Source organism: Stylophora pistillata, chromosome 4, assembly GCF_964205215.1.
Source record: "Stylophora pistillata chromosome 4, jaStyPist1.2, whole genome shotgun sequence".
Classification (NCBI taxonomy): Eukaryota; Metazoa; Cnidaria; class Anthozoa; order Scleractinia; family Pocilloporidae; genus Stylophora; species Stylophora pistillata.
Window position 1 is genome coordinate 21,501,590 of NC_142522.1, and position 26,005 is coordinate 21,527,594.

The 26,005-nt window shown below is 39.0% G+C and overlaps 2 protein-coding genes and 2 pseudogenes across 2 annotated transcripts; 3 read left to right on the forward strand and 1 right to left on the reverse strand.

Moving 5' to 3' along the window:
* Nucleotides 1-1,261: 1,261 nt before the first annotated feature.
* On the reverse strand, nt 1,262-3,789 carry LOC148732843 (uncharacterized; annotated as a pseudogene).
* Nucleotides 3,790-7,203: 3,414 nt separating this feature from the next.
* LOC148732844 (uncharacterized) lies at nt 7,204-8,537 on the forward strand (annotated as a pseudogene).
* Nucleotides 8,538-13,478: 4,941 nt separating this feature from the next.
* LOC111321541 (uncharacterized) lies at nt 13,479-15,412 on the forward strand. The gene is made up of 2 exons (XM_022924453.2): nt 13,479-13,901; nt 14,035-15,412. Exons 1-2 carry the CDS (start codon nt 13,670-13,672, stop codon nt 15,261-15,263), a joined length of 1,461 nt encoding a protein of 486 aa, XP_022780188.2. The 5' UTR covers nt 13,479-13,669; the 3' UTR covers nt 15,264-15,412.
* A 3-nt stretch (nt 15,413-15,415) lies between these two features.
* Nucleotides 15,416-17,503, forward strand: LOC148732845 (uncharacterized). Its single transcript, XM_088758793.1, has 2 exons — nt 15,416-15,446; nt 15,881-17,503. The coding sequence occupies exon 2, from the start codon at nt 15,885-15,887 to the stop codon at nt 16,641-16,643; it is 759 nt and encodes a 252-aa protein (XP_088614919.1). The 5' UTR covers nt 15,416-15,446; nt 15,881-15,884; the 3' UTR covers nt 16,644-17,503.
* The last annotated feature ends 8,502 nt before the right edge of the window (nt 17,504-26,005 follow it).

Consider the following 26,005-nt stretch of genomic DNA (forward strand, 5'->3'; position numbering starts at 1 on the left):
GGGATTACCTTCTCTGTCCCCTTTATCCTCTCTTGAATTATTGTAATCCCTACACTGATTACAGTGTATTAGTCACAACGTACGATTGGCTTGTAAGTGTGCAAGTTTTGCAGCAACTTGTGCTGTAGACTTTGAGGACATAAGTAAAGACATTCCTTACACCCTCAGATTCCGCAACAAAATTATACAGGAGTTGCAAATTTTTTGAGTTGGCAGAGATCCCATGACCTCTTAACACCTCCTGGCAAACAATTAAACACATTATTTCGAGATTCCTCCAAGGCCCCGATTCAAATGGAATATTTTCTGTCTCTAGAAAACATTTTCCTGGTTTCCGCTTGTCAGGGTAAACTAATTCTCTTCGTCGTTTCCTAGACGGCCTGCTTATTGCTGCTGCAGCAACACGCGATTGAAAGATGTTGCCGCAATTTATGCATCTACAGAGATCGGTGCACCCCGTTTCCCCTGCCAGGCTGGACACTTTGATTTCCGTAAACCATCTTGACATGATTTTTTACTTGAATCATCTTCCTTGCCTTTCCTTGCAATCCCATACCTACATCCTTTAGTTCTTAAAGATTTCTTCTCTCCCTTTACTTTTGAATCATTTTCATTTTTAGAGTTATAACATCTGCATTTCCTGATACATGGCCGCTTTCGTCTGTGGCACGGACATCTAGAGGAAACACAGGAAACTGGAGAATCTGTTTGTTTTCTATTTTTGCCGCAACTGCACCTTGTTTCCGCATCTTGAACTTCCTCGCTGCCGTCATCAGAATATGAAATTTCTTATATAGGAAAAACGGCAAAGAGTAATTAACAGTTACAGAAAACATATATATATATAGAACTGTGTGTACTCTGAAGAGATCGTTTAGGTGACTGAAACTCAGTTAACTGGAGGCCGTTCCGTTTTTTTACAAGAGTTTTATACAGGAAAAATAAAAAATTAATTTTCCTTTTTAACAATCTCCTTTTTTCATATTTGAAAGCACTGAATGTCATTATTGCTCTGTGTAAGTTTGAATAAAAGTGACTTTCCTTCACTTAACAGACTTGGTCTTTTTTATGCAGAATTGGGAGAAGGGCTTTGGGGGCTTTTGAGAGTGGCCATTGTTTTTAAAGATTTGAGCGGGAGTAAACTGGGCCGAAAAAAGCGTGTTTTTTTTTTTTTTATCATTCCCTACATCAGCTACCGTTTTAACTTTAATTTGAATGGCATCTTTCTATTCAGAATACTCCACGTGAAGAAAGTGATCATAAAAATTATTAAGAGATGTCCACATTAAGCAGGTTATGTTATAATTTATTAAAGTCAAAAATACTCTTGGAAAAAAAAAGGATGAAATAAAAGAAGAAATTCTCCAGGTTTCACAAATACGTCATTCCGAAGGGGATTTCCTATGAACCCAAGGTCACTAAGCAAGACTATTACGTACCTCTCGTTGCATCATAGTGTCTTGGTCCTGGGTGATCATAAGTGATGTAGATAGGTTTGGGAGTGATAAAGTTTGATGGCAGAAATGGTATAGTAGGTATAGTTGGATAAGCTGTAACTATAACAATCGGTATTCACAGAAGTTTTGATGTCGCTTTTCCACAGAGATTCACCCACTTCACTGGCAAAGAAACCGTCCTGCTTAAACTTTGCCACCTGTTCTAATTCATCTTTTGCAGATGTCACCCAGTCCTTGTGCTCGTTTATGTTTTCTATTACCTCCTTAACGAACAGCTGCCTAAGAATTTTAGTGTTATTGTCTTCATTGTTTTCACCTAATCCAAGTGAAGAACAGTGTTAATGAGTTTGTTCCCTGTAAAGGCTCATCATGCTTGCAGAGCTGTCTGGCGATTGCTCTAAAAAAGCAGTCTCCATCCCTATCAACCGCGTCAAAGTCCAGGTCAAGGCCGGAGAGATTTGGAATGAGATTGTCTTTGTGATGAGCAGTCAAGTCCAGTCCAAAAGAATTCATTTCAGCTTCGCTGTCGAAAATAAGCCCTGTATTCACACCTTTTGACCATAAGAGAGCTAGGATATCTACCGTTTCTTTTACATCTTTTACTGTAATAGCTAATGAATTCTTTAAGGTGGAGCATTTTCTGCATGATTTGCTTTAGAGTGTCACCTCTTCTGAGTTCCTCTATATTTTCTCCACATGCAAAGTTAACGGGTGAGGCATAGTTTGAACTGGGGTTGTCTGCAGTAACGTCTGCAGTAACGGCTGCAGTTTGCTTCATATGTAGTTGGGGAATAGAAATTCTATTTCTTTCACTGTTTCAATTGGCATTACAGGTGTAACTCTCATCTTGCGGGAGGGTTTGTCTTTTTGCCTACAGTTCCATGCAAATAACGCACAAGTCATTACTGCTAAAGCAAGTTCTGGGCCAATTTTTGAGACACCGCACAAGAGCGATCGATTCAGATGTCTGTGTAGCCGTTCATTGAGCTCCGTCCCGATTCCAGGGGGAATGTCGGAAAGACATCCTTTCCTTATGTGTTTTCGCAGGTTTTCCAGGTGATGAAGGGTTTCCTGACTTAACTTTCCCGTCTACGCAAAGAGTAACCTCTCGAAATTCGCCTCGATTTCATCGGAACATGGCGTACTCATTGATCGTTCGTAATCTAGGTCGCCATTTCTGCGAAAGATCATAGACAGTTCCCCTGAAAATGTTTTACTTATACTATGGCTTTTTGGAATATTTTGCACCACTCTCATGCACGCATGAAACAAGTCAAGTCTAATCTTTACCCCTGGAAAGAGGCGTTCGTAGAAGTTTGCAACGTGACAACAGTCGTCAACAACAACCATTTCCAAAGTTTTAGTGTTGTCCTTGTCTAATCTACCTTTCAAAGCTTGGAGTGAATCTTCAATTTCTGAGAATGAAGTTGACTTCGTAAATCTCCCCGTCAAAACTTCTCCGTTTTCATTTAGTCCAAGAAAAACGTTCTGGAATTGCCTTACGAACTTATTATCACCCTCTCGATTAACACCAATATACTTGCTGGTTTTAAATGTTTGGTCACAACATAAAATTTTGCCAACGCGTCTGTTCATATCGCTTTCGTACAAATGCTTATGCTTTTCAAATTCCTCTAAAATTATGTCCATCAGCATGTCGTTTCCAGGATGTGAACAAAATATATCATTTTCAAAGTCTATGTTTTCTGGATTGTTTCTCACACATTCACGAAAATTCATTGATGCTATTCCCTCCGATAACTCCCAGAAATTCTGTCCTTGATAAACACCTGTGATGACGTAATCAAACAAACGTACAGTGATTCCACTGCGTTGCCGCATAATAATGGCAACAACTGTGAAATGCTTGGTGGCAGAAGTTCTAGTACTTCATTTGAGGCTGACAGGTAGCTGTGACCAGGTTTTTCAAGTCCAGATATTAATCCATCGCATCTGTAAAAGGCCTGAACGAGAATAAGATTTCCGCCCAAAACGTAAATAAGTCGCGGATTTCTGGGGTCTGCGCATGTACCATCCAATATGTCCGTCCATTTCCCTACACGTAAAGGGCAACCATGAACAGGACAAGGAAGTATCAACGCGAAATGCCTTATCGGGCACCACAAAAACATTGTGGACATTAGTTTTGCTGATAAATATGGCATCTCAATAACCCGATCAAATCGTCCGTTTTCCGGGGATCTTTCGAACTCCGCGATAACTAGCTTCAGCAACTTCTCTTCTTCCTTTCCAAGCTGAATACTCTGCGTGCTAGAAAACATAAACGCGAAAAGGAAGATGAAGGCTTTCTGGCAGCTCATCCTCATAGCTATCCGTGACTGACGGTTCAAAACTGTAACGAAAGGTTACTCAGCTAGATTTACACTTTGCTAAGTTGAAAAATCAATATTAGTAATTTTATCTCCTATTTGTATTTTTACGAAGATCATATATAGCTGTGGTCACAAAACAGACCTTTACCTAACGTAAAACTGATTTACCTAGGGCCATTTTTTATTGTTTCAGTTTGAATAAGTTAGAATTTGTGTCAAAGTGTGTAATGCACTAAAAGTACGTCTAAAACATCAGTTTATCTATGAATAATTAACACATTTATGGTAGTGAAAACGTTAAAATAGGTTAGTAAAAGCTCTAAAACACCACTTTTGACCTTGCAGATGTGACGTGTTCGGTCGCGTGACCTCAATTTGAGCAATCTGAACATGGTTAAGATTCGTTCTACAAAGGCGTAACAAGAGCCATAATTGGGACAGAGAGCGAATCTGAGGGCGTGGCCGGGATATGTGAATTTCACTAAAGTTATTTTTAGAGTTACAATTAAATGGAAGTCTAATTCCTGGGACGTCCGCACATCTTAATCGAAGCGCGCCAACCCTTGTATTGAATATTCAACATGACCTTGTATTCGACCGCGATTTACAGGCGTCTGGATTTCAGCATAAATATACCGGATGAGTCTATTGAAGGGCCTGGTGGGTGCGTTCCACAAAAAGAAGTTGCAGAAAGCGGTCCTACTCGTGAGAGCAAGATAAGCGAGGTTTTGTCTTCCGAAGAAGACTCCAATTCTGTTTCCTTCGGCGGGAAAGCTGTGAGAAAAAGTCCGCGTCTCGCGGTTAAAGCTTTAAAAGGTCTTCTTGAAAAGAAACAGAAGAAAGCCAAGGAATTATCCCAAGAGCAGTATCTTCGGGAACTCAGGACCTCCAAAGAAGTGCAGATATTAAAAAAGCTGGAGGAAAAAGTCTATCAATTTGACGCTTCGCTGCACTGTGAAATGGAAGCGATATCCGGCCATCACCAAAGTGCAGCTCTCAGCGTCTATCCTCGCAAGGAGAGGACCTTCAGTGGAAAACTTGGCACGTACCATCCAGTAAGATTACTTTTCTGTCCATCAGGACATTATAAATTACAGGTATTCACCCATAAAACTGTCGACGAGGGTCAAGCTGACTTGAACGATCGATTGTCTGTGGAGCGAGTGATTGAGGTTCTTCGATCACATTCAGGTTTCGTTATGTGCCATGGAATGTCAGACTACGATGCTATCTTCGCGGATATTCGCATTCAACCGTCAAACATGAAAGAAGAGCTTTGGCCTTGGAGACGCACAAGTGCTAGAAAGTGCAAGTTGTGATACAAATCGAGGAAGCTGGATTTGGCCGACGAAATGTGCGACATATGCAGCGAGTGTAGACTTGCGAGGAGACAAATACTTGTTGTTCGTGACAGAAGAACGAGCTCGCTAGAAGAAGAGCGCATTGAAAGACAGCAGGCGTCGTCGTCCAAAGTTAGATTGTCCTGCTTGAGCCCGGAAGCCGAAAATTGAGGCATGAGAACGTTCGAAAAGAGCGAAAGAATTTCATAAGAATCGCGGAGCGAATGATCAGTACAACATCTGTGACAGTCAACCAACAACAGAATAGCGAGCTGGTGAAACTAGTTCAGTCAATTGAATAGTGCAATGAAGGACAAGAAGGTTTAGCGAAAGTAGTGGAAGAGGCTGACAATCACAAGCCCGGTACTGGAGCGGTTATCCGTGAAATGTGGCAGATGGAGAAGGAATCATTTTTCAAGGACCAGGCCAAGAATGGTAAGTCAAGAAGTTTAAGTTTCCTTTTTTCAAAAACACAAAGTAAACATCATTCATTACCATATTTCACCAGAGTTACAGTATGATACTCAAAGAGCCGTATTTCTTTCATACTATTTTAAAAACAAAGTGTGGTAGTAAAGCAGGTAGTTTGTAAGACAAATTAACGCACATGTACAAATGTACAATCAGTGAAAAATACTCTTGATACCAGTTGATTAACAAGTAAAGTGATACTCATTATGCCACCCTTTTACATTGAAATCATTGGTCGGAACCTTGAAAAACGCTCATCAGAGCTCGCTGCGTTTCCTTTTGCCTTAACTATATCTATATAGACTATGTACGATGAATGAAGGTTGGCAATAAATAGATGAATCTGTCTAAAGCAGAGTGTTCTTTTTCGATTTTAAGAAAATAATATTGGTTCGTTATCCGGTTATTTACATGTCGGCCATGTGCATAAATAATTTTTTTTCTGTTTATGTCAGTCCCCATCGAGTCATTTCTTTCTATAAGTGGTCGTCTGCAACGATAAGAGTTGGTAAGTTTTTTATTTAATTAATTTTCATATGCTTTTCCAGAGAAATTTTTGCCAGAAACATGCATCAAAGGCATGAGTTTACTAGTATAGGGTTGCCCTGTATACATGAGTCCAAATATCAGAACAAAAACAACCAAAAAAAATTGCTTGACAATGTGTCATAAACACAGAAAAAAACTCTTGGTCTATTTCTTGATTTACATGTACAAGGGAAAAGGAGACCATATAATTTGTGTTTTATACAATTTAATGTACTGTACATAAATTATTGTGTAATTTCACTTCTTTCATTCAATAGCTCTTGCTATCTATGCCAGAAGTCCAGCAGCATTTCGTGCTGTTCGAGACCTAGGCATCCTGCAAGTACCGTGCACCAAATATCTTCAACGTATCATTAGCAAAAATGCTGATGGGCCTGGGATCCATGAAGACTACATTGCTCATCAAAGGCAAGAATATGAAAATTTCACCAAAATACAGGTTGATACAGGAAAGAAAAGACCATTGGGCATTGGTGTCCTGATTTTTGATGAGACAAAGGCTAGTAAAAGCAACCATAATAAAGTGTTAATATAAGTATAAATAAATTAACAAATATAGCTGCTGGTTCATGTATTTCTGGGTCTTTTTGTTTTGTTCTTTCCTATAATTATATCAGGCTTTATTTAAAGAAAAATTTTTTATACAGTAGAAAATCTTTACACTTGTAAAGGTCAGCTAAGTAAGTGCGGAAAATTAAAACTATGAATTTCTGGATGTCCAAATTGGCAAAAGTTAAACACAGGACAGAACAAAAAATTAAGTCATTATTTTAGTGCAATCATCTTTAGTGCAAGCAATTTAACAGTTACTTCAACAACGTTGCAATAATTAATTTAGTTGATTTTACCTGGAAGCATTTACTTTACTTGAAACACAGGTGCAGTCAAAGATTGTTTGGAATTCAATGAATGGGACCATTAGGGGCTATGCTATGAGTCCAGAGGAATTGCCTCGGCTACATGATGTGTATATGAGTGTTGGAGGGGATTATGATCAACAGAAACTCTTATATATCCTTCAATTTTTGTGGAGAGATTAAACGTCAAAGTTTCATGTTATTGGTCCTTATTTCATCTTACTCAGTTTGTCTGGTGTACGATCCTTTTGGCATCACTGGTTTAAAAGCAGTTTTCCCTCTCTGGTAACCTTAGCCAGTCAACTGTTGGTGGCCGTCAAGGAAGTAATGCATGTACCCTTATTGCTTCGCTGTTTGGCTTTCAGTTTGGCAAACATGGTCTGCCAGAGTTAACTGCAAGCACCCTACCAAGTCAGTGGTTTGAAGTACCGGCTCAGGAAATGTTCGAAGGAAATGCTCTGCATGATCTGCTGTTTGATAGAGAGGCTAGAAATCTTGACATAGAAGATGCTGTGGAGATGATTTTCATATTTCAAGTTATGATCAAGCCATTGGGTTTGATTTGCAATCAGAAGATTTTTCATCTCTGATCACCACTTTGCAAGCAGGGGCAAGCCGGCAACAGAAGCAAGTGGCTGTTATGATCTCTAGCCTCCGCACTGTGGCAGTTCTAATTTGGGAGACAGAAGCCATTGCAATTGTAGATTCCCATTCCCATGGCCAGCGTGGAGCCATGGTAGTCTATGTAACCCATGGACAGGGTAGCTGTCGTGATATTGTAAATTGGCACTCAGGGGTGATGCAAAAATTCTTCAATGAAAATCTAGGCTTGTGCACTCTTACATTTGTTTCTTATGATCGCACGTAGGCCTTTTGCCATAAAAGTTAATCCAAGTTCTTTGACTTTAGCGAATGGGGATAACAGTACATTAAACTTAACATGTAAGAGTTTTTTAAGGGTCATGTATTGCTTGCCCTGTAAGCAATTACATTTTTGCTGTATGACTTGGCTTGCAAAAAGAGAATTTTTTCACAGGTATGCCACAGCTCATACAGGCAAATTGTAGCCTCTGGTGGCTGGGTAGAATGTGACAGGTGTTAAAGAAGGGAATTTTTCAATGTAGATCACACATGCAGATCGGGAGCATCACATAACTGAACTGACAGAAAGAAAATTTAGTTTTATTAGAGATACTTACCTTAAAAACTGAAGTAAAGAGCGTAAATGTTTTTGGGGTTAGAAACTAGGGCCAGGCTTCCCTTATAAGTTTGTTTTCTTTAGCCCTCAAAATTTCTCTAACCTTAAAGTATGTTTTGTCCTGACCTGTGTGATCACATCATGTCTCCGAGTTCCATACTTCTTACATGAAAATTAATAGAGTCTACCTTTTCTTAGTAATACTAAATGTCTTTAGGTTGTCTCTCAGTGACTGACCACCTTCAACAACTTTACCAGATTTGGCCAACTCCTTCTCAAATTTTCCTCTGAAGAACTCTTTTGTTCTTGTGTTACATAGTTTGTGAAGTATATCACGGTATCTTATTAATTACAGAAAAAGGATAAGTTGTAGTTAATGCTCTACATTTTCCTATTGACCATTTGAAAGATTTTAACAATTGCTCATCATTATACACATTAAAGTGAACTACTTCCAAAAAATTGTTTTTGTGCTTGTTTAGTTTCCTCACATTCACGTATTCTCTGATTGTCAAATCAGCATCCCTAACAAAGTTAAGAAAATCCTTCTTCACAAAAGTCAAATTACCCTCATCAAGCAGTTTTAGAGCTTGAGAAAGACTGTTTTTGTCAGATTCTTTAAGTTTCTCCAAAATATCCAGTTCAAGCTCCATGTCAATCCTTCTTTGCGAGGTGACCTTTCTCTTGCCTTTCTTTTCTGACAGGGTATCTTTTCTTAGGTTAATTATTTGACAGAGAGCTGCCCCTGACATTCTGTACAAAGTAACATCATCCTCTAGTAAAATGCTCTGCTGAACCTGATCTACAGGCTTAGCAAGATTGTACGATTCGGACTGGGCGAAGTCGTAAACAAGAGAGTGCACAATTCCCGTCACGGCCCGAATTGTAGCGGATGAATGGTTAATGGCAAGTCGGTAAACACTGGAGCACATACCTCTGAATTTTTTGATGAACCTTCCAAATAGCTTGTTAGAGTGTTCATCCAGTGCGATGTCAAATGAAGTTTGCGGTCTTTCTTTTCTTCCTCTACAACTGCAGATACATGTTCAATGTAAACCGAAAACATGTGATTCACCAGATTTCATAGCTCGTTGTAGCGAGCCTCGAGTATTTCCTCGATAAGCTTTCGATGGGTTTCCAATTGTTTCATGACTGGTTGTTTACAAAGCTGTTCCAATAAGAAATTCCAGCACATGGGACGTTTACCCTCTAGTTTCATTATAACTTCGTCTAGTTCCTTTTTTGTCAGCGTCTTTGTTGCTTTCTTTTTTTGATTCCCTCCGCGATTTCCTTGATACTTTTTAGTGTTTTTGTCTTTGTTGGAATTACTGGTCGTGCTTCACTAGTACCGGGAACGACTTTCGGCTCCCTCGACTTTTTTGCGCGACGATTAATATTCCCCGCTCCCTGTTGGCTTTTCGCTTTAGGTTTCTTTCTTCCACCTTTATTTGGTGCCAAAGGTCCTGCACCGAAATCACTATCGTCGCTGTTATCGTGCGTAGCGCTTGTTGAAGTTGAAAGTTCGCTATCAGCATCGCTGTCCGCGCCGGACCTCAGTTCCTCCTCAAAGTCTGATATTTCATCGAGGGAATCATTCCACTCCAAGGAAATCGTGGAATCGACCTCCCAATATAGATTATCGGCATCATCTTTTAAGATAAAACCTTTCCCGTGGATAAGAAAATCACTGTCATCGATAAATCTCACCTCCACGCGCGACGCCATTTTTTTGTCACATCTTTTCTTGGATGACTCTTGACATCACGGATTAAAGTTTGCGGACCTCTCGGAAAACCAACTTCCGATAAATGCAAGGGTCTAAATAACGTTAGTGAAATTCACATATCCCAAGGGCTTGACTGGGCGTTTCCGTCTCTGTCCCAATGATGGCTCTTGGGTGTAACGATATTTGTAGATTCAGGTCAAAATAAACGTTTAATTTACGCATTATCAGTGGTCTTGTATCTTAACCTCGTTTCCATGAATTTAAACAGGTGACCTATTAAAATAGCCGCTTAACTCGTAACCTATACCACAATTCAACTCTACTAACCAGCTGACATTGATAAGCAGGTCTTGTTCTATCAAAATCCACTATCAAACCTTTTCTGACCCGATCATTGTACGAAACCCTTATTTTAGGGTCCTGGCTTCCGGACTATATGCCAAAGCAACGAATGACAATCAATTAAAAGATCTGAAAACAAGCACATGGAAACTCTTTATGTTTAATCAGACCGAACTCCCCGCTCTCGGCACGACAACTCTTCTCACTAAAAATCTTAAAAACGGCCAACTAACAGACTGGATACTGGATATCGGCCATGGTCGTAGCGCGCAAGCGAAATGGAAATATCCGCCTGTGTATAGACCCGAAACCGCTGAATGAAGCACTAAAGAGGAACCATTACCCTCTCCCAGTCATCGAAGACCTTCTACCTCGTCTGACGGATGCTAAGATCTCTACTGTCGTTCATGCTAAGAATGGATTCTGGCACGTGCCTCTCGACCGTGAAAGTAGCCTACTTACAACCTTCGCCACACCCTGGGGTCGATATCGCTGGACCAGGATACCATTCGGGATATCACTAGCTCCCGAAGAGTTTCAGCGTCGCTTAGACAACACTATGGAAGCCCTAGATGGGGTATAACCCATATACGACGATATTCTAGTCTTCGGCTGTGTAAATTCGAAACAGTCCAAGTGTAACGATTTTTAAGTCAAAGCTTAAGACACATCTATTCAAGCTGGCTTACAGTTTGTTTTGATATTTTGTCGTTTATCATTTTAATATTTGTAGTTAATAATGTTGTAAAGCGCTTTAGAATATTTTATGATTTTAGCGCTTTAGAAATGTAAATTATTATTATAAACACTAAAGAGGAGGCTACAGCCGATCACGACCGCAAGCTGAACTCTCTTCTTCAGCGCTGCAGAGATAAGGGGATCAAACTCAACAAAGAGAAGCCCAAGTATCGACAAACAGAGGTTACCTTTATGGGCCATGTAATCTCTGCTGACGGTCTAAGACCGGACACAGCAAAGATTGATGCTGTAATAAACATGCCAACTCCACAGAATAAGCAAGATGTTCGCCGTCTACTCGGCATGGTCAACTACCTACAAAAGTTCTCGCCGAATCTCTCCGATGCCACTTCTGATCTAAGGAACCTCCTCCAGGAAGACGTACTGTTCCACTGGGACCCACACGACCAAGGCGAGAGAGTAAAGCAACTACTAACGACTGCACCTTTGCTGAAATTCTTCAACCCTAAAGAAGAAGTTGAGCTGCAGTGCGATGCGTCGGAAGGGGACTTGGGGCATGCCTGCTCCAAAAGGGGCAGCCCGTCGCCTATGCTTCCAGATCCCTTACCACAGCAGAAAAACAGTACGCACAATCTTCTAATACATCGGCCATTCAAGTCTTTCTTAATTGATGTTTCAATTGTATGCATTCACCCTGTAAAATATTTATTCTTAAAATTACGACAAACAACCCGGTACAACTTTCATAGCACTCGTAAATCTCAACCTTAATCTAACGTAATTTATATAAAGCTTATTCTTATTGTTATAAATAACTAAATGAATAAATAAATACACTCATTGGCATTTTTCCTTTGCAGTTAAGCTAATCTTAAAGAGCAAAAAAGTGAAAAGAACCAGGGACAATTTGGTAGACAATTTGTCGGTCAATTTTCAACCCAGTGGAAAAAGAAACCGGAGACAAAAGCATAAATAATTTTGATACTTCTTTACTAAGAAAAGTTTGAAGGTTTTTGTGTGCAAAGAGTACCTGCATCTGAATGAAACAAATGGTTTACTTTGAAAGTAATTAAAACTTGCTTGAATTGAGTATGTTAGCATTAATATATTAAGTACATGGAAGTTACAGTCAACATAGTACTCTTGCAGTAGTGGATATAATCATAAGTGTTCCCCAGTTAATGTTTGAGTCAGAGTGATTAATATGCAAAAAAAAAAAACATCAGTGAAGTATAGAATTGGAACTTGAAATTAATTTGAATTTTAACCAGAATAATGTTAAAATTCAAAATTAGAACAGTTGGTATTTGTACAATGTAAAATTTGGAAAAATGGATCGAGTTTTAAGTTGATTGTTATACAAACAATAGCCTCCATTTGGCTCGAAAATATGCCCGGATATTTGTCCGTGAATATTCTCTGTTGCGAGAAGCGAACAGTTTTTCCAAGAACGCAGCTCGAGAAAAACTGTGATCTTCGAGGAACAGATATGACCAAGGACAAATAGCCGAGCTTATTTTTTTAAGCCAAAAGGAGGCTATTTTGTTCATTATCCTTCAAATAGTTTTCAAAACACGCAAATTAGGAAATATCCAGTAGGATATCACATTTATAACAATCGCATGCAAGCGAAAATATTTGATGGATTATTAGCACTGATAATGTTCATTTTTACTACAATACTGTCATGATAAATATATATAAATCAATAAATTACTTAACTGTGGTTATTGAAGTACTGTGTCATGATAATGCACCCATGTGCAGCCTTGATTGACACCAATTTTTTTTTTTTAGTTTTTGGAAAATGGAAATCAACACTGCACACTACCATGAACCAACGGTGGCCTTTATTAATGTTCCTTTTATTTTGGCTTTTATCTGGAGTCTTTTTTATCTACATTTGAAATCACATTTCAAAGAGTCCTTCATTGCAATTATTATCATCACTTTTACAATTCTTGCAAAATAGATGGAAAAGCGTTTTTATCAAAGAAAGTAATTTTGGTGTGGACGGTGGAAATCAAATCACCATACACACAGAATAGTGCCAAGCGTCCTTTAAGCCTTTCACTCCCAAGAGTTACTTTATAGATTTTACTGTCTACTAAGTCAATTATTAATTCATTTTAAATTTAAATATGCAATGGTGGTAATAAGTTTTTATCAATACGATAGCTTCTAACAATGCTCTTATGGCCACCATTTAACGCATACTATTGAGTATAGATGATTAATCATGCAAGAAACTTGGAAGAGAGCGATGTAAATTTCATGTGTCGTAATATAATTATCATTTGTACTTGAAGGGAACCTACACTCTACTCTTAGTTGAAATTGACTTATGTTTAAAAAAAAATACTCCTACCAATCTCGTGCCCAGAGGCCGCTTTTCTTTTGGTCCGCACCAAGAACCATAGTTAGTAGAGGGGACTGGTTAGGAAAACCGGCGAACATCAGAGGAAGAGATTATTGTTCGATTTTAGAGAGATCACGTGGTTAGGAAAACCGGCGAACATCAGAGGAAGAGATTATTGTTCGATTTTAGAGAGATCACGTGATAATGACCGTGCAATACGTTTTTTCAAAATGGCGTCGGAGATAGTATGAGGTTGTTGTCGAGTCACGAAAACATCGCAGTTATCTTTCTGTAAAATAGTTAAAATCGTTATCAAACTAGTTACTTATGTATACGAAATGCCAGGCGACAATTGTGCCGTATTTGGATGCGGATCATGCAGGAATACCAAAGGAATCGGGATATGGAAGCTCCCAGCTCCGAGAAACGACGATTATAAACAGTGGCGAGAACAGTGGCTGAATGGGCTGACAAAATCACGAGTAGTGGATAAAGACCTCCAAAGGCTAATCGACAATGATAGAGTGTATACATGCGAAAAGCATTTCGCACCTGATGACATAGAAATCTGTAAGTAGTGCAGGTTTATGCTTTAATCTATCGTTGTTGACAGATGAGAACATACTGCTCGCGAACTTTAATATAGTCTCAACATTCTTGGTGAACTTTTAGAGCAAATTCTCCTTTTCTCTCTCTCTCCTAGTTCATTCGGAAAAGATGACGAAGAAAAAGCCAAAGTTTGGAGCTCTCCCAACGGTTAATATACCCAAGAAAAGCCGCGATTCAAGGAGGCCTGTGATGAGACCGTCGAGGTCCATTGTCAGAGATCATGAAGACAGCAAGATCAACAAACGAATCTACAAGAACTTCGAAGGACTTTGTGTCAGAGTAAAATCTCTGAAAACTCTTTCCACCTGGAAATTAGAACAACTAAACGACAGAATTCTTATTAAAAGGGTACGTGATTCGTTTTTATTACCTGAACTCAAACTAATAATCGACGACAGTCTGGGGTTCACTATCAAGGTGTATGGATGCTTATTACCTGAAGACCACGAACTTTATTTAAACTGCTTTACGTCTGTGATGAATGTGTCTGTTTCTAACCTTGTCAAGGATATGGAGAGGTATTTTATTTGCCCTGGTGTTGAACCTTTAACATGTAGTGATGTGTTACAGCATGTCATTCCAAAGTTTGTGGATCACTTGAAGGAAGAAGAACCATTCCCAAGTAAACAGTACTGGCGTGCTAAGGGATGTGAACTTCTGTGTGAAGACAGTAACCAGCAGTGCATGCCTTGCTCCAAATTTTCTCATGCAGTGGGTAAAACAAATAGATCAAAGCTGAAAAAATTATCAGAGCCTGCTCACATCAACTCTCCAGTATCCCAAACACCACCTGAGAGAATTAAACTCGCACTCCAGATGCAGAGATTAAAGTGTGCAGAACTTGAGCAACAGTTGAATGAGATGAAGGCTGAAATAAAGAATTCCAGCATCGAGGGTGGCCATGAGCTCAGCAAGGATCTGACATCAATTCTAGGGAAAACCAATGCTAGAATATCTCCATTTATGGAGTTATTTTGGCAGCAACAGAAAAAAATGTTTTCAAGCAGTGCAACTGGAGTGAGGTTTCACCCTATGATAGTAAGGTACTGTTTGTCCTTGGCAGCGAAGTCTCCATCTTGTTATGAGGAATTGAGAAACAGTGGAATTCTTGTGTTACCCAGTCAACGGACTCTGCGGGATTACAGGAACTTTATACGGCCAAAGAGAGGTTTTCATGAAAGTTTCCTGCAAGAACTTAAAGAAATGACAGACACATACTTTGATGTACAGAGGTACATTGTGTTACTCTTTGATGAGATGAAGATAATGTCAAATCTTGTCTTTGACAAGGTTACTGGTGAACTTGTTGGTTACGTGGACTAAGGGGATCCAGACATTAATTTTGCAACACTTGATATGGCAGATACAGTTGCAACACATGCACTTGTATTCCTTGTCAGGGGTGTTTGCACCGAGTTGAAATTCAGTCTCGCTTACTTCGCAACTAATGGAATCACAGCTGTCCAGTTAATGCCTCTATCATTCTGGATCTGGTACATGTACTAGGTATGTTTCATGTTCAGGTATTATTTATATTTTTATTATTACACTAAACCAAAGATAAAGATTGATGATGACAAAAATTCTTCTTCCCCGCCACCTTTTATAAATAATGACAGCTCCCTACACTGAAATGACTTCATGACTCAGTAACAACAAAAAGATCCAATATTTTTGCTGGGATATTGGAATAATAAAATAATAAAGTTATATTAAATTTAACAAACTGACGCCAGGTTTTCATACCTCTGTGCTCTTATTGTTTTTTTATGATGACAAGTTGGCATATTGTCCGCTCTCGCTCGTTGACGCATCACATAAACTATAAATTCATATCTCTTTCCACTTATTGATAATAAAAATTAGCCAATGAGTGCGCAAAAATTTCTGCATTTATCGCAAAAACACTATTTTCATTACCGGTACCATATATATTTCAGGTACATGTGGAATGATGGGCACTACTTGTTGTGGCGACATATTGTCCAACTCTTTTACCAAGATGTGGAAAATGGTTTGAAACTGCTCCCAAGACTCACTTTTGACCACATCAAACTCACATCCTACTCAACGATGCGTGTCAACCTGGCAGCTCAAGTACTCAGCGCATCTGTAGCAGCTGTCCTCAACACATTCAGCCCACCTGAAACAGCAGGTACTGCCAAGTTATGTGAAATGGTAGTAGACTCTTTCTTTGATTGCTTGAATGTACGCAGTACACAGGAGCATCAGAGGAAGAGAAAACCTTTCCTTGCCCCATACACATCCACTACAGATCAGAGATTTGACTGGTTTGAAGGTGAATTCCTAACATACCTGAAAGAGTGGAAGCAGAGTACCCTGAACCGACCAGGCAATTTCACTGCAAATGCCAGGAGCAGAATGTTCCTGTCTTGGCAAACATTTGAAGGGATGCAGATAACAAGCCACTCCGTTGTTGAGGCTACTAAGTTCCTACTTCAAGAAGGAGTGGAACATGTTTTGACAGAGCGATTTTGTCAAGATCCAATTGAAGAATATTTTGGAAGTCAGCGAAAGATCGGAAGAAGAAATGACAACCCAGACATTCGAATGTTTGGTTATAATGACAACACCATTCGAATCCAGCATTCTGTTTCATGTCAGTCTGGAAATACTAGAGGGAGGCATGGGTTAATGTTAGCAGTGACCCTCTACCAAAGAGAAAAACGAAATGACATTTGAGATAATGAAACAATCCTGAATGAGTTACGAATTATTTATACACTAGCAAATCTTAGGACTACTGTAATAAGGATATCATTTTTATCATGTTCGATGTCTAACAAACATTTAAAACATATCAAACAAACATTTAGCTTTAATGAAAAAAAAAATCAATGTCATTAGCAGGCTTTTGTATCGTAAGCTTTACGAAGATGCTTAAAAACAGTTTTATCAATAACCTTATTTGTTTTGCACAACAATAACATATTCAATAAGAAATATGAAGGCCATGCTCAGATATCGTAACTGTAATGTATGCAAAATTTACTGCCATCATATACGTGGAAAGTATCAAAAATCAAACTTCAGTTTAAATTTGTAATAGACTGATTGTTAAAATATCTGAACTTGGCTCACTACATCTTGAGGGAAGACAATGTTATGTTGAAATACAGCCATTGGAGTGTAATAAAATGGCAATCATTAATATCACTGCCTCTTGAATTATGTGTGACAGTGAGTAAAACGTTTACTAAGGCTGTCGAATCTCAGAATCTTTGCTTCCTCTGCTTATTTGTGTTCTTAATACCTTCTCCTTGACTAGTTTCGTCTCTAATTCGTACTTCTGAACAACATCTCGAGCAAATGAAAATGACCGAACTCTGATGTACAGGTGAATAATGTTCTGTAGCACATCCTTGGCCACCCTATCATCTACTTTAAGTTCTGAATTTGCCTTCATGCAGTTGAAAGCTGCTAATACTTCACTATCATTAGTTGATTTAGACTTTATCTCATTAATGTCAATCCCTGTTACAAGACAGTTGGAAGTTAAAAATCTAAAGTACTTTTCAGTCCTAATAAATATTGTTTGTGCAGGTTTTGTGATTTCCCAGAGTCCTCCACGGTTAAGTGATGAAGTAAGCTTGTGATTTTCTGTGATTATATGCTCTTGCTTTTTGCCAGCTTTTAAAACAGCAATTGACTGCTGGCTCGCTCTTGATTCACCCAGTTTTGAGATGGTGTGTTTGTTGTATAATTTGTGCAACACATACCCTCCAACATACTGCAAACCTGCCATTTCTTTATCACATAGCTTAATTTCAAAGTCCTTGACAGGAACAAAAGACTTCTCTTTACTATACACAAGCATAATATCAGCGCTGCCAAGCTACTAAGATATAAACAAACAGCTACTTTTTCGTAGAGAGTCAGGTTTATGAAATACTGATTTGCTTTTCTCTCTTTTACAGTCCATTCGGAAAATATGACAAAGAAAAAGCTTCGATTTGGAGCTATTCCAACGCAAAATCTGCCGAAGAAAAGTTATCAAAGGGAACCAACACAAAGTAGAGATGTCCCATCGGAACGCCCGTTTGTACAAGACGTTCCCGCTACGAACTCATTTCATAAGACCCTTCAAGAATTTTGCAACAGAGTAAAAGAACTTAAATCCCTTGTTAACTGGATTTCCAAGTTTTTTGTTGACAAAGCTGTTTTCAAGAAGATGGCCGCGCCTTTTATGTTACCACATCTTGAAGTTGGTGTACATGACAGTCTGGCATTTACTGTTAAAGTGTATGGATGTTACTTGGTTGATGATCATCCTTTATATCTCAAGTATCGTCGATCTGTGCAGAATGTCACATTATCAAACGTGATTAAAGAGCTTGAAGCATTCAAGTTATGTAGTGGAGTACAGGAATGTGGACTAACTGGCAAACTGTTTCATCATGTTGTCCCCTTAAGTGCTACTGATTCAGACAGTAATACTTCTGACTCTGAGGAAAAGGAAGAACGACCACGGGAACAGTTTCCCCATATGGGATTTTGGAGAAGCAAGGGTTGCCTTCATCTCCAGGAAGAAGAGATCTATGTGCTGTGCAATGAATCAACAAGAAGTATTTACCAAGCCCATAGTTCAAAGTGCCTAAAGCCTGCAAGCTCAATGCTCCAGTGTCTAAGAGAGACCCTGAGAGAATAAAACTAACTTTACAACAACACAGACTGAAGTGTGCACAGCTTGAAAAGGAATTGCATGAAATGCGTGCTGAATTACAAAAGTCAAGCATTGAGATAGACAACAAACTGAGTAAAGAGTTCTGTCAAGATCCTGTAGAAGAATATTTTGGAAAGCAGAGGCAGCTTGGCCGCAGGTGTGACAATCCAGATATCAGGACCTTTGGCTACAACAGCAACACTATTAGAATTGAAAGGTCAGTCTCCTGCCAGAGTGGGAACACAAGAGGCAGAAGGACACAAAAAAAGCCTGGGTTAATGTGACCAATGAAAAGCTACCATGTAGAAAAAAGCAAAGAACTGTTTAGCCTATCATATTAAATACATCGCCGTATTCCATGATTTGACTTTAAATTCCCTGGATATATAATAGTTGTGGGATGATCTGGTTATTTTATGGTTTTAGATAGAAAATTCGGTAACAATTTCATGAACAGGAACTTAAAAAAATACTATTTTGGATGAAGTCTATGTAATGGTTTGACATTTAATTGCTTTTATTAATCTTGCCTTGGTTCTTCTTGGCTCCTGTACATTTCTTTGCGGAAGGACTTGGATTTAGTTTGTTGTGTCTGAAGCTTGTACTTTTGAATTGTTACAGATGGAATTCAATTCTATCCACACCATGGGCTCCAGTAGGGCAATTTCCATTATTCATTTGATTATGGATTCAAAAGCAGAGGCATGACACATCATTGTGAACACCATAAGACAGTATTTCACACCAGTTTAAGTTCCAAGGTATTTTAACAAAATTTACAACAGCAAAAGGGCGCATTAATTCAAAACTTAGACGTGTTAATATGATTAACAGATAAATATGCAAAATCTGTTGCTACCATTTTAGTTGTAGGCATACGTGCGGTATGTTCATGGGGCAACGAGAGCAACCCTGTAACTTTTCAAGCAAGGCTACCATATGCAGCAATTCCACAGGAGGACATTCTGTATTACTACATGAATACTGAAGGGAATGATGTTCCATTTGACTCTGCCATCCACATTCTGAAAAGAAAGCTTTTCCTTCTAATTATGAACCAAGCCCTTGGGATCATGGTAAAACTGAGAGGAAGTTGCTTTTCATTTAACTTTCTGCCTTTTTTTTATTCCATTCCCCTAATACTGTCCAGGTAGTCATATCCAGCCACAATGCACATCTCGAGGAAATTTTCCTGGCTGAGTTGTAGGTGTTGCAAAGCCTTATCCAACCCTATCAGTTGACGATGACCACCAAGTTTTAACTTGAACAACACCTATTGGAACATGGTAATAAAATATTAAAATATCTCATGATAAATCACTAACTTATATTACAATGTGCCATCGCGAGGCAGAAGAACAATTAAAGTTTTTTTTCTAGTGATTTCAATACAAATAGGGGAGGGAGGGGAGTCATTTAGCTGTCACTGACACAAAGATATGAAGATAGTTAAAATCAACTATTATGTATTAATGAACGGAACATGTCAAGGTTAATTTGTACCCGTAACCTATCGTGTATGCTTATTTGCATGGATGTGCAAGAATGCATGCTTGGATTGCTTTATTTAGAGATTATAGAAGAAATGAAGAAGGTAAATAATAAATGCGAAGATCAAAATATGGAATAAAAAGAAAGGAAGTGAGGGAGATCTATGAAGTTCAACAGACACTACTTGTAAGCTCACCTTTTTACGTCCATAGGCAAGAAGGTCTGAATCCTATTTAATTTTCTGCCCTAAGCATGAATTCAAAACACTGATGCAAGACAATCATTACAACAAAAGTAGTAAGGGGTTATAGTTATAGCACTGCTTCTCATAGGCATAAAGCTGTGCAATACTTATAATAATCGGTTTAGACAGAAGCATATACATAGTTTAGGTGATGTGCTTATGGTTAAAATAGTTTGTACCTTGCTCTTTTCTCTGCTCTTGTTTCTTTCCTTTGCCGTCGAAAACTATCAACGGAGTAATATCATTTCGGTACAGTAACCCCAGATATGATGAGAAAATACCCTGAACTCTATAGAAAATTAAAAATAATCAATGCTATAGGGAAATCCGAAAGTGTCAAACACAACCTCACGTAAGCCATGTCCTCACCGTCGATCGTCGCCATGTTGCTGATAACTCAAAGAAATTGTCTTGTTAAGCCAACAAGAGGCATCGACTGCGGCTACGAGGCCTTCTAAAGACTGCAAATTCGTTTTTTCTGTTACCGCTTTCAATAATGGAAGAAGGGTTTCAATTCCCATTCCAAAACTACTGAAATATACTAACTCTTATGTTCACGCGACCGTATCGAGGATGTAATGAGCCGTTTCACATTTTTACCAATGATCCTGCCCACCTGTGATGCACACCGCCTGCCTGGAAAATGTCTCTCAGCATACCCAAATGTGAGGCCTTGAATATCTCTAGGAAGAAAATTCTCACCACCTAACGGGTCCCCATTGGCAACAGTTAGCGAAATTAAAGACTTGCGAATAACCGTCACCAATACTCTCTACTGGTCTCAACATAGAAAGCTGATCTCCTCTAAAGCAAATAGAACGCTTGGCCTTATTCGTAGGGTCTGTAGAGATATCAATGATCTTGACATGAAGAAACTTTTATACTGTTCAATTGTTCAATCACAACTAGAGTACGCTTGTGAACTATGGTCACCCTACACGTCAAAGGACAAACTATTGCTAGAAAACGTTCAGCGGAGGGCCACAAAGTTTATCTTGAATTATCTAAGGGATGTATTCCTATAGGAATCGGCTGCTTAAACTTTCTCTATTACCACTAGTGCCTTGTAGGTTATAAGTAAAATCTTAAAAATAATACGTTGATTAACGGGAAGCCAATGAAGATTAAAAAGAACAGGCGTAATGTGATCATGCTTTTTTGTAAGTGTGACGAGGCGCGCCGCGGCATTCTGGACGTGTTGTAGCTTTTTTATAGTGGAGACTGGTAGGCCATACAAAAGGGAATTACAGTAATCCAGCTTCGAAGATACAAACATATGAACCACCAATTCAGTAGTGGTCGCTGAAAGATATTTCCTGATATAGCTAATATTTCGCAAATGATAAAATGAAGATTAGCAATGTCAGTAATATGATCGTTAAAGCAAAAATGGCTATCAAACATAGTGCCGATATTGCTCGCCTTTTGCACGGAATGAATAGTCTCACCAGCAACTGAAATTTCGTGAAGCAGTGGTCTTGGAAGATGTTTAGCGGAGATCACCAAAAATTCAGATTTGTCTTTATTTAATTTAAGGCGATTAACCATCATCCAATGATTAATTTCATTCACACAGCTCTCGATGCTAGAAACCGCTAGCTCCCTATCACCCAGTACGGTTGGTTGTAAAGACAAGTAAAGCTGTGAGTCGTCAGCATAAAAGTGATAGCTCAGGTTAAATTTCTTTACGATATCTGAAAGCGGCGAAGTATAAAGCAAATACCAAATGAGTCCCAAGACAGATCCTTGTGGCACTCCACATTTAAGGTCATGTTTCGTAGAAGTACCACCATCGACGGAGACATATTGCGAGCGATTCGATAAACAAGATTGCAACCATAATATAGGCTTTCCAGCTATCCCAAACCGTACACGTAAACGAGAGAGGAGGATGGTATGATCGACAGAAAGAATATCATTGTGAACACGAATAAGTACAGTTTCAGTACTGTGATATTGCTTGTACGCCAACTGGAATGTCTCATTTAACTCGTATTCGTTAATGTAGGAGATAAGTTGATTAGCTACCAATTTTTCAATTGCTTTGCTAATAAATGAAAGATTCGATACAGGGCGATAATTGGAGAATTGAGTTTGATCCAAAAAAGGTTTCTTAAGGAGTGGGCGTAACATGGTAACCTTGACTTGCGAAGGCATCTGACCAGATACCAATGAGATAATTATTATTTTGGAAATGAAATGCAACAGAACACTTAGTGCATTTCTTGTAACATAACCAGGAAGAGGATCAAGAGCACATGACTTAGCAGCCAGATTCATGATACATGTATGAACTTCGTCCGCTGTTACCGTTTTGAAAGTATCAAAAGAATATGGACAGGCGTTGTCAACAACAGGAACTGTATCTCGATGAGAGAAAGCAGCAGTCGTTATATGACCCCGTATTCTATCTATCTTTGTAGTGAAGTACTCAATAAACTTATTCAATATCCCCCCTGCAAATCGCCCACTGATCTTGCTGACAACTGTTTTCCTTTGTAGATTGTTTGCCTCGAACCCGGAACTCGTTCGCAAGAACATGCACGGGATGTTCACAGACATGCCTTTTATGTACGGTATGCTTGCTGTAGTCGTAAGAGTTTCTGTGCTGTTTGTTTTGATAGTAGTAGTAGGTCAGTGAGTGTTTCGTTGGATGAAGTCGTTGTTGTAGTTGTTCTTTGAAAATACACAAGTAAAGGGTATTTGTTCTCATCGGATAAGCTGCCTGTTGTGTTGAATACTAGTTGCGCGCATCATGTTAAAGTTCTAGTAGTTGTGGCTTTGTGGGATGTAGGGTTGTAGGATGACTCGTCTAGTAATCTGTTGGTGTGTGTCAGTTTCCTGCAAACTGTTGTCCGTGGTAAGATGTCATCACGGCTTACCAGACATTCTAGAAAGGAAGTTTGCCATTTCCTTCAACATCTCTGATAACCTGTAGGTCAGTGTTTTTTCTGTCAAGGCGGTGGTGGAATGCGTCAATTTTGACATGTCGTAAGGCAGTGAATGTGTCATCAATGTAGCATAACCAAAGCGGTATCGTTTGTGGGTAAGTCGAAGGGCCCTTTCGACCTGCCCACAAACGATAATGCTTTGGTTACGCTATGTTGACGAAACCATTCACCGACATACGACACGACAAAATCGACGCATTCCACCACCACCTTCACGGACAAAACACCGACGTACAGTTTACCAGAAAAGTCGAAGAAAATAGCAAACTCCCTTTCTAGACTGTCTCATAGACAGGAAACTGACACACAGGCAGCAGATTACTAGACGAGTCATCCTACAACCCTACATCACACAGAGCCACAATTATCAGAGCTCTAACATGAAGTGCACAACTAGTATGCAACACGACAGATAGCGTATCCAATGAGAACAAAGACCTTCACCGTGTTTTTTCAAAGAACAACTACAATGACGACTTCATCCGATGAAACACTTGCTGACCTACTACTACTACCGAAACAAACAACACTGCAACTCCTACAACCACAGCAACCATACGGTACATAAAATGCATGCCTGAGAACATCTTGCGCATCTTACAACTGTTACAAGGATCGGAATTGTCTAGAAAGTTCGCGAAAGTCAATGTCACGCAATATCTTGTTTCAAAAATTTTCTAGAACTGTAACTCATCAGTTTAAAAATAGAGTTTATTGTAATAGTTATAAATAGTTACTATTGTAATGGTTATAAATAGTTACTTTTGGAAACTTCGAGACTCTCTTCGGATGCTTATATAAACAGCTCGCTAGTCAGTTTGATGCTGTGATTTGGGACTTCGTTCCCTGTTTGCGATCTACAAGCGATACTGTATGACAAGTGACAAGTGAAGGGATTTTCCCGTTCGGATGTGAGACTGACATTCTGCTGTCAAGTCCAGAGTTGTTTACCGTGGAGTGCGATACTGCGCAGGAAGTCTTCCGGAGATTTCGCCAAAGAGAAGGACAGTACTTTGCTTGTGATCAGATAAGTGTAGAGAAGTACATAGTTAATTTTAGTTGCATTGTTCCAAGAGTAGTCGTTAGCTCGTGTTAAGTTATCTCCCGTTGTTTACAGTTAAATAAATTGTGTTTCGTGGAAATAGCGAGGTGATTATCTTTCTGCCGGTAATCAGTTACCGTAACACAACCCTTCAATATCTGTGTCGCCCACAAACCCATCACCACACTACATCAGTTACTAAACAACATTCAAGACAAGGACAAACCGAGGAACAGACAGGGAGCAATTTATGAGATTAATTGCTCCGACTGCCAAGCCTTGTACATCAGAGAGACTGGCAGAAGCCTTGCAACCAAGACTGACCTAACACAGATGGGCCACAAGGAAAGGTGATGTCAACAATCACATCGCTGAAGATCATTGACTTACGAACCACAATATTGACTGGGACTCTGCACAATGCCTAACCTACCGCACTAACTACTTTCAACAACTGACCCTGGAAAGCTGGTTTACTAAACAGGTGTCAACTAATACCAGCTCCATACAAATGACTCATTCACGACATTAACATTACAAACGAACCAAACAAAATGACCCAACTTTACTGAAGGATTGAAATAGACTAATCACGACAGACTTACACACCACTTGAGTCATACAGCCAATAACATCACGGCAAAACCGACCAATCATTTTACACAAACTGGACTAAGAACATTCTACTGACAACAACTATTCACTTGACTCTGATGATGGCTTCCGCACAGGTTGTCAAAACGTCAGTCACCACCACCACCATCAACAATCCTTCTCAAGAGTACACTCACCCGGACGATCACACTACACTTTCACAGAAATGATATTATCATCTAAAGACTTGCATACTACCCTCTCGAGTAGTTTCCCTTGAGCACTAAGTAAAGATATTGGTCGAAGATTGTTAGGGTCCCGTCTATCCCCTTTTTTTTAATATGGGTATAACTGAAGATTCTTTCCACTGCTTGGGGGAACTTACAACAATCCTTGCGCTTTTTGAAGACCTCAAACAAGCCTTGGATAAGAGATCCCTGTGCCAGTCTAAGATCTTTAGATGAGATTTGATCTGGTCCAAGTAAGGTAATCTATTATCATTCTGGTCCAAATATCAACAAGTTTAAACTACAATTGAGGAATCAAATTAATATTTACTGAATGGACATTATATACCTTTTTAATGGTATTTCTGTGATTTTGATATATTTTTTATGACCTTGCATTTATGTCAATTACATTTTTTATCTTTTATTGCTATATTTCTATAGTTTAGTCCTTATTTAGGAGATCCTTAATATAGGTTAACCTCTGGGCTTCCTTTTTCTGAATAACAGTTATTTTAACAGTGCTTGTTATTTTTTAAAAAAAGTATTGTATTATATACACTACCCTTTTCTAACCAAAATGATACCAATCATGTCAGAGGAGAAAGCAGAAAGCATACTTGCCAACAGCTTCTGTAACATTCATGGAAAAGCTAGACGAAGTATTTCCATGGATTCATTCTTGGAGCACGAGACTAATTCTATAATGACAAACTTGGATCTCCTTGGGCCAAATTTCAAAGAAGAGTCTGCTCAGAGAATAGTAAGTCTAATTGGTGTCCATGATGGCATTTTCATTGATAGTAGTGTATATCAACATTGTAAGAAATCA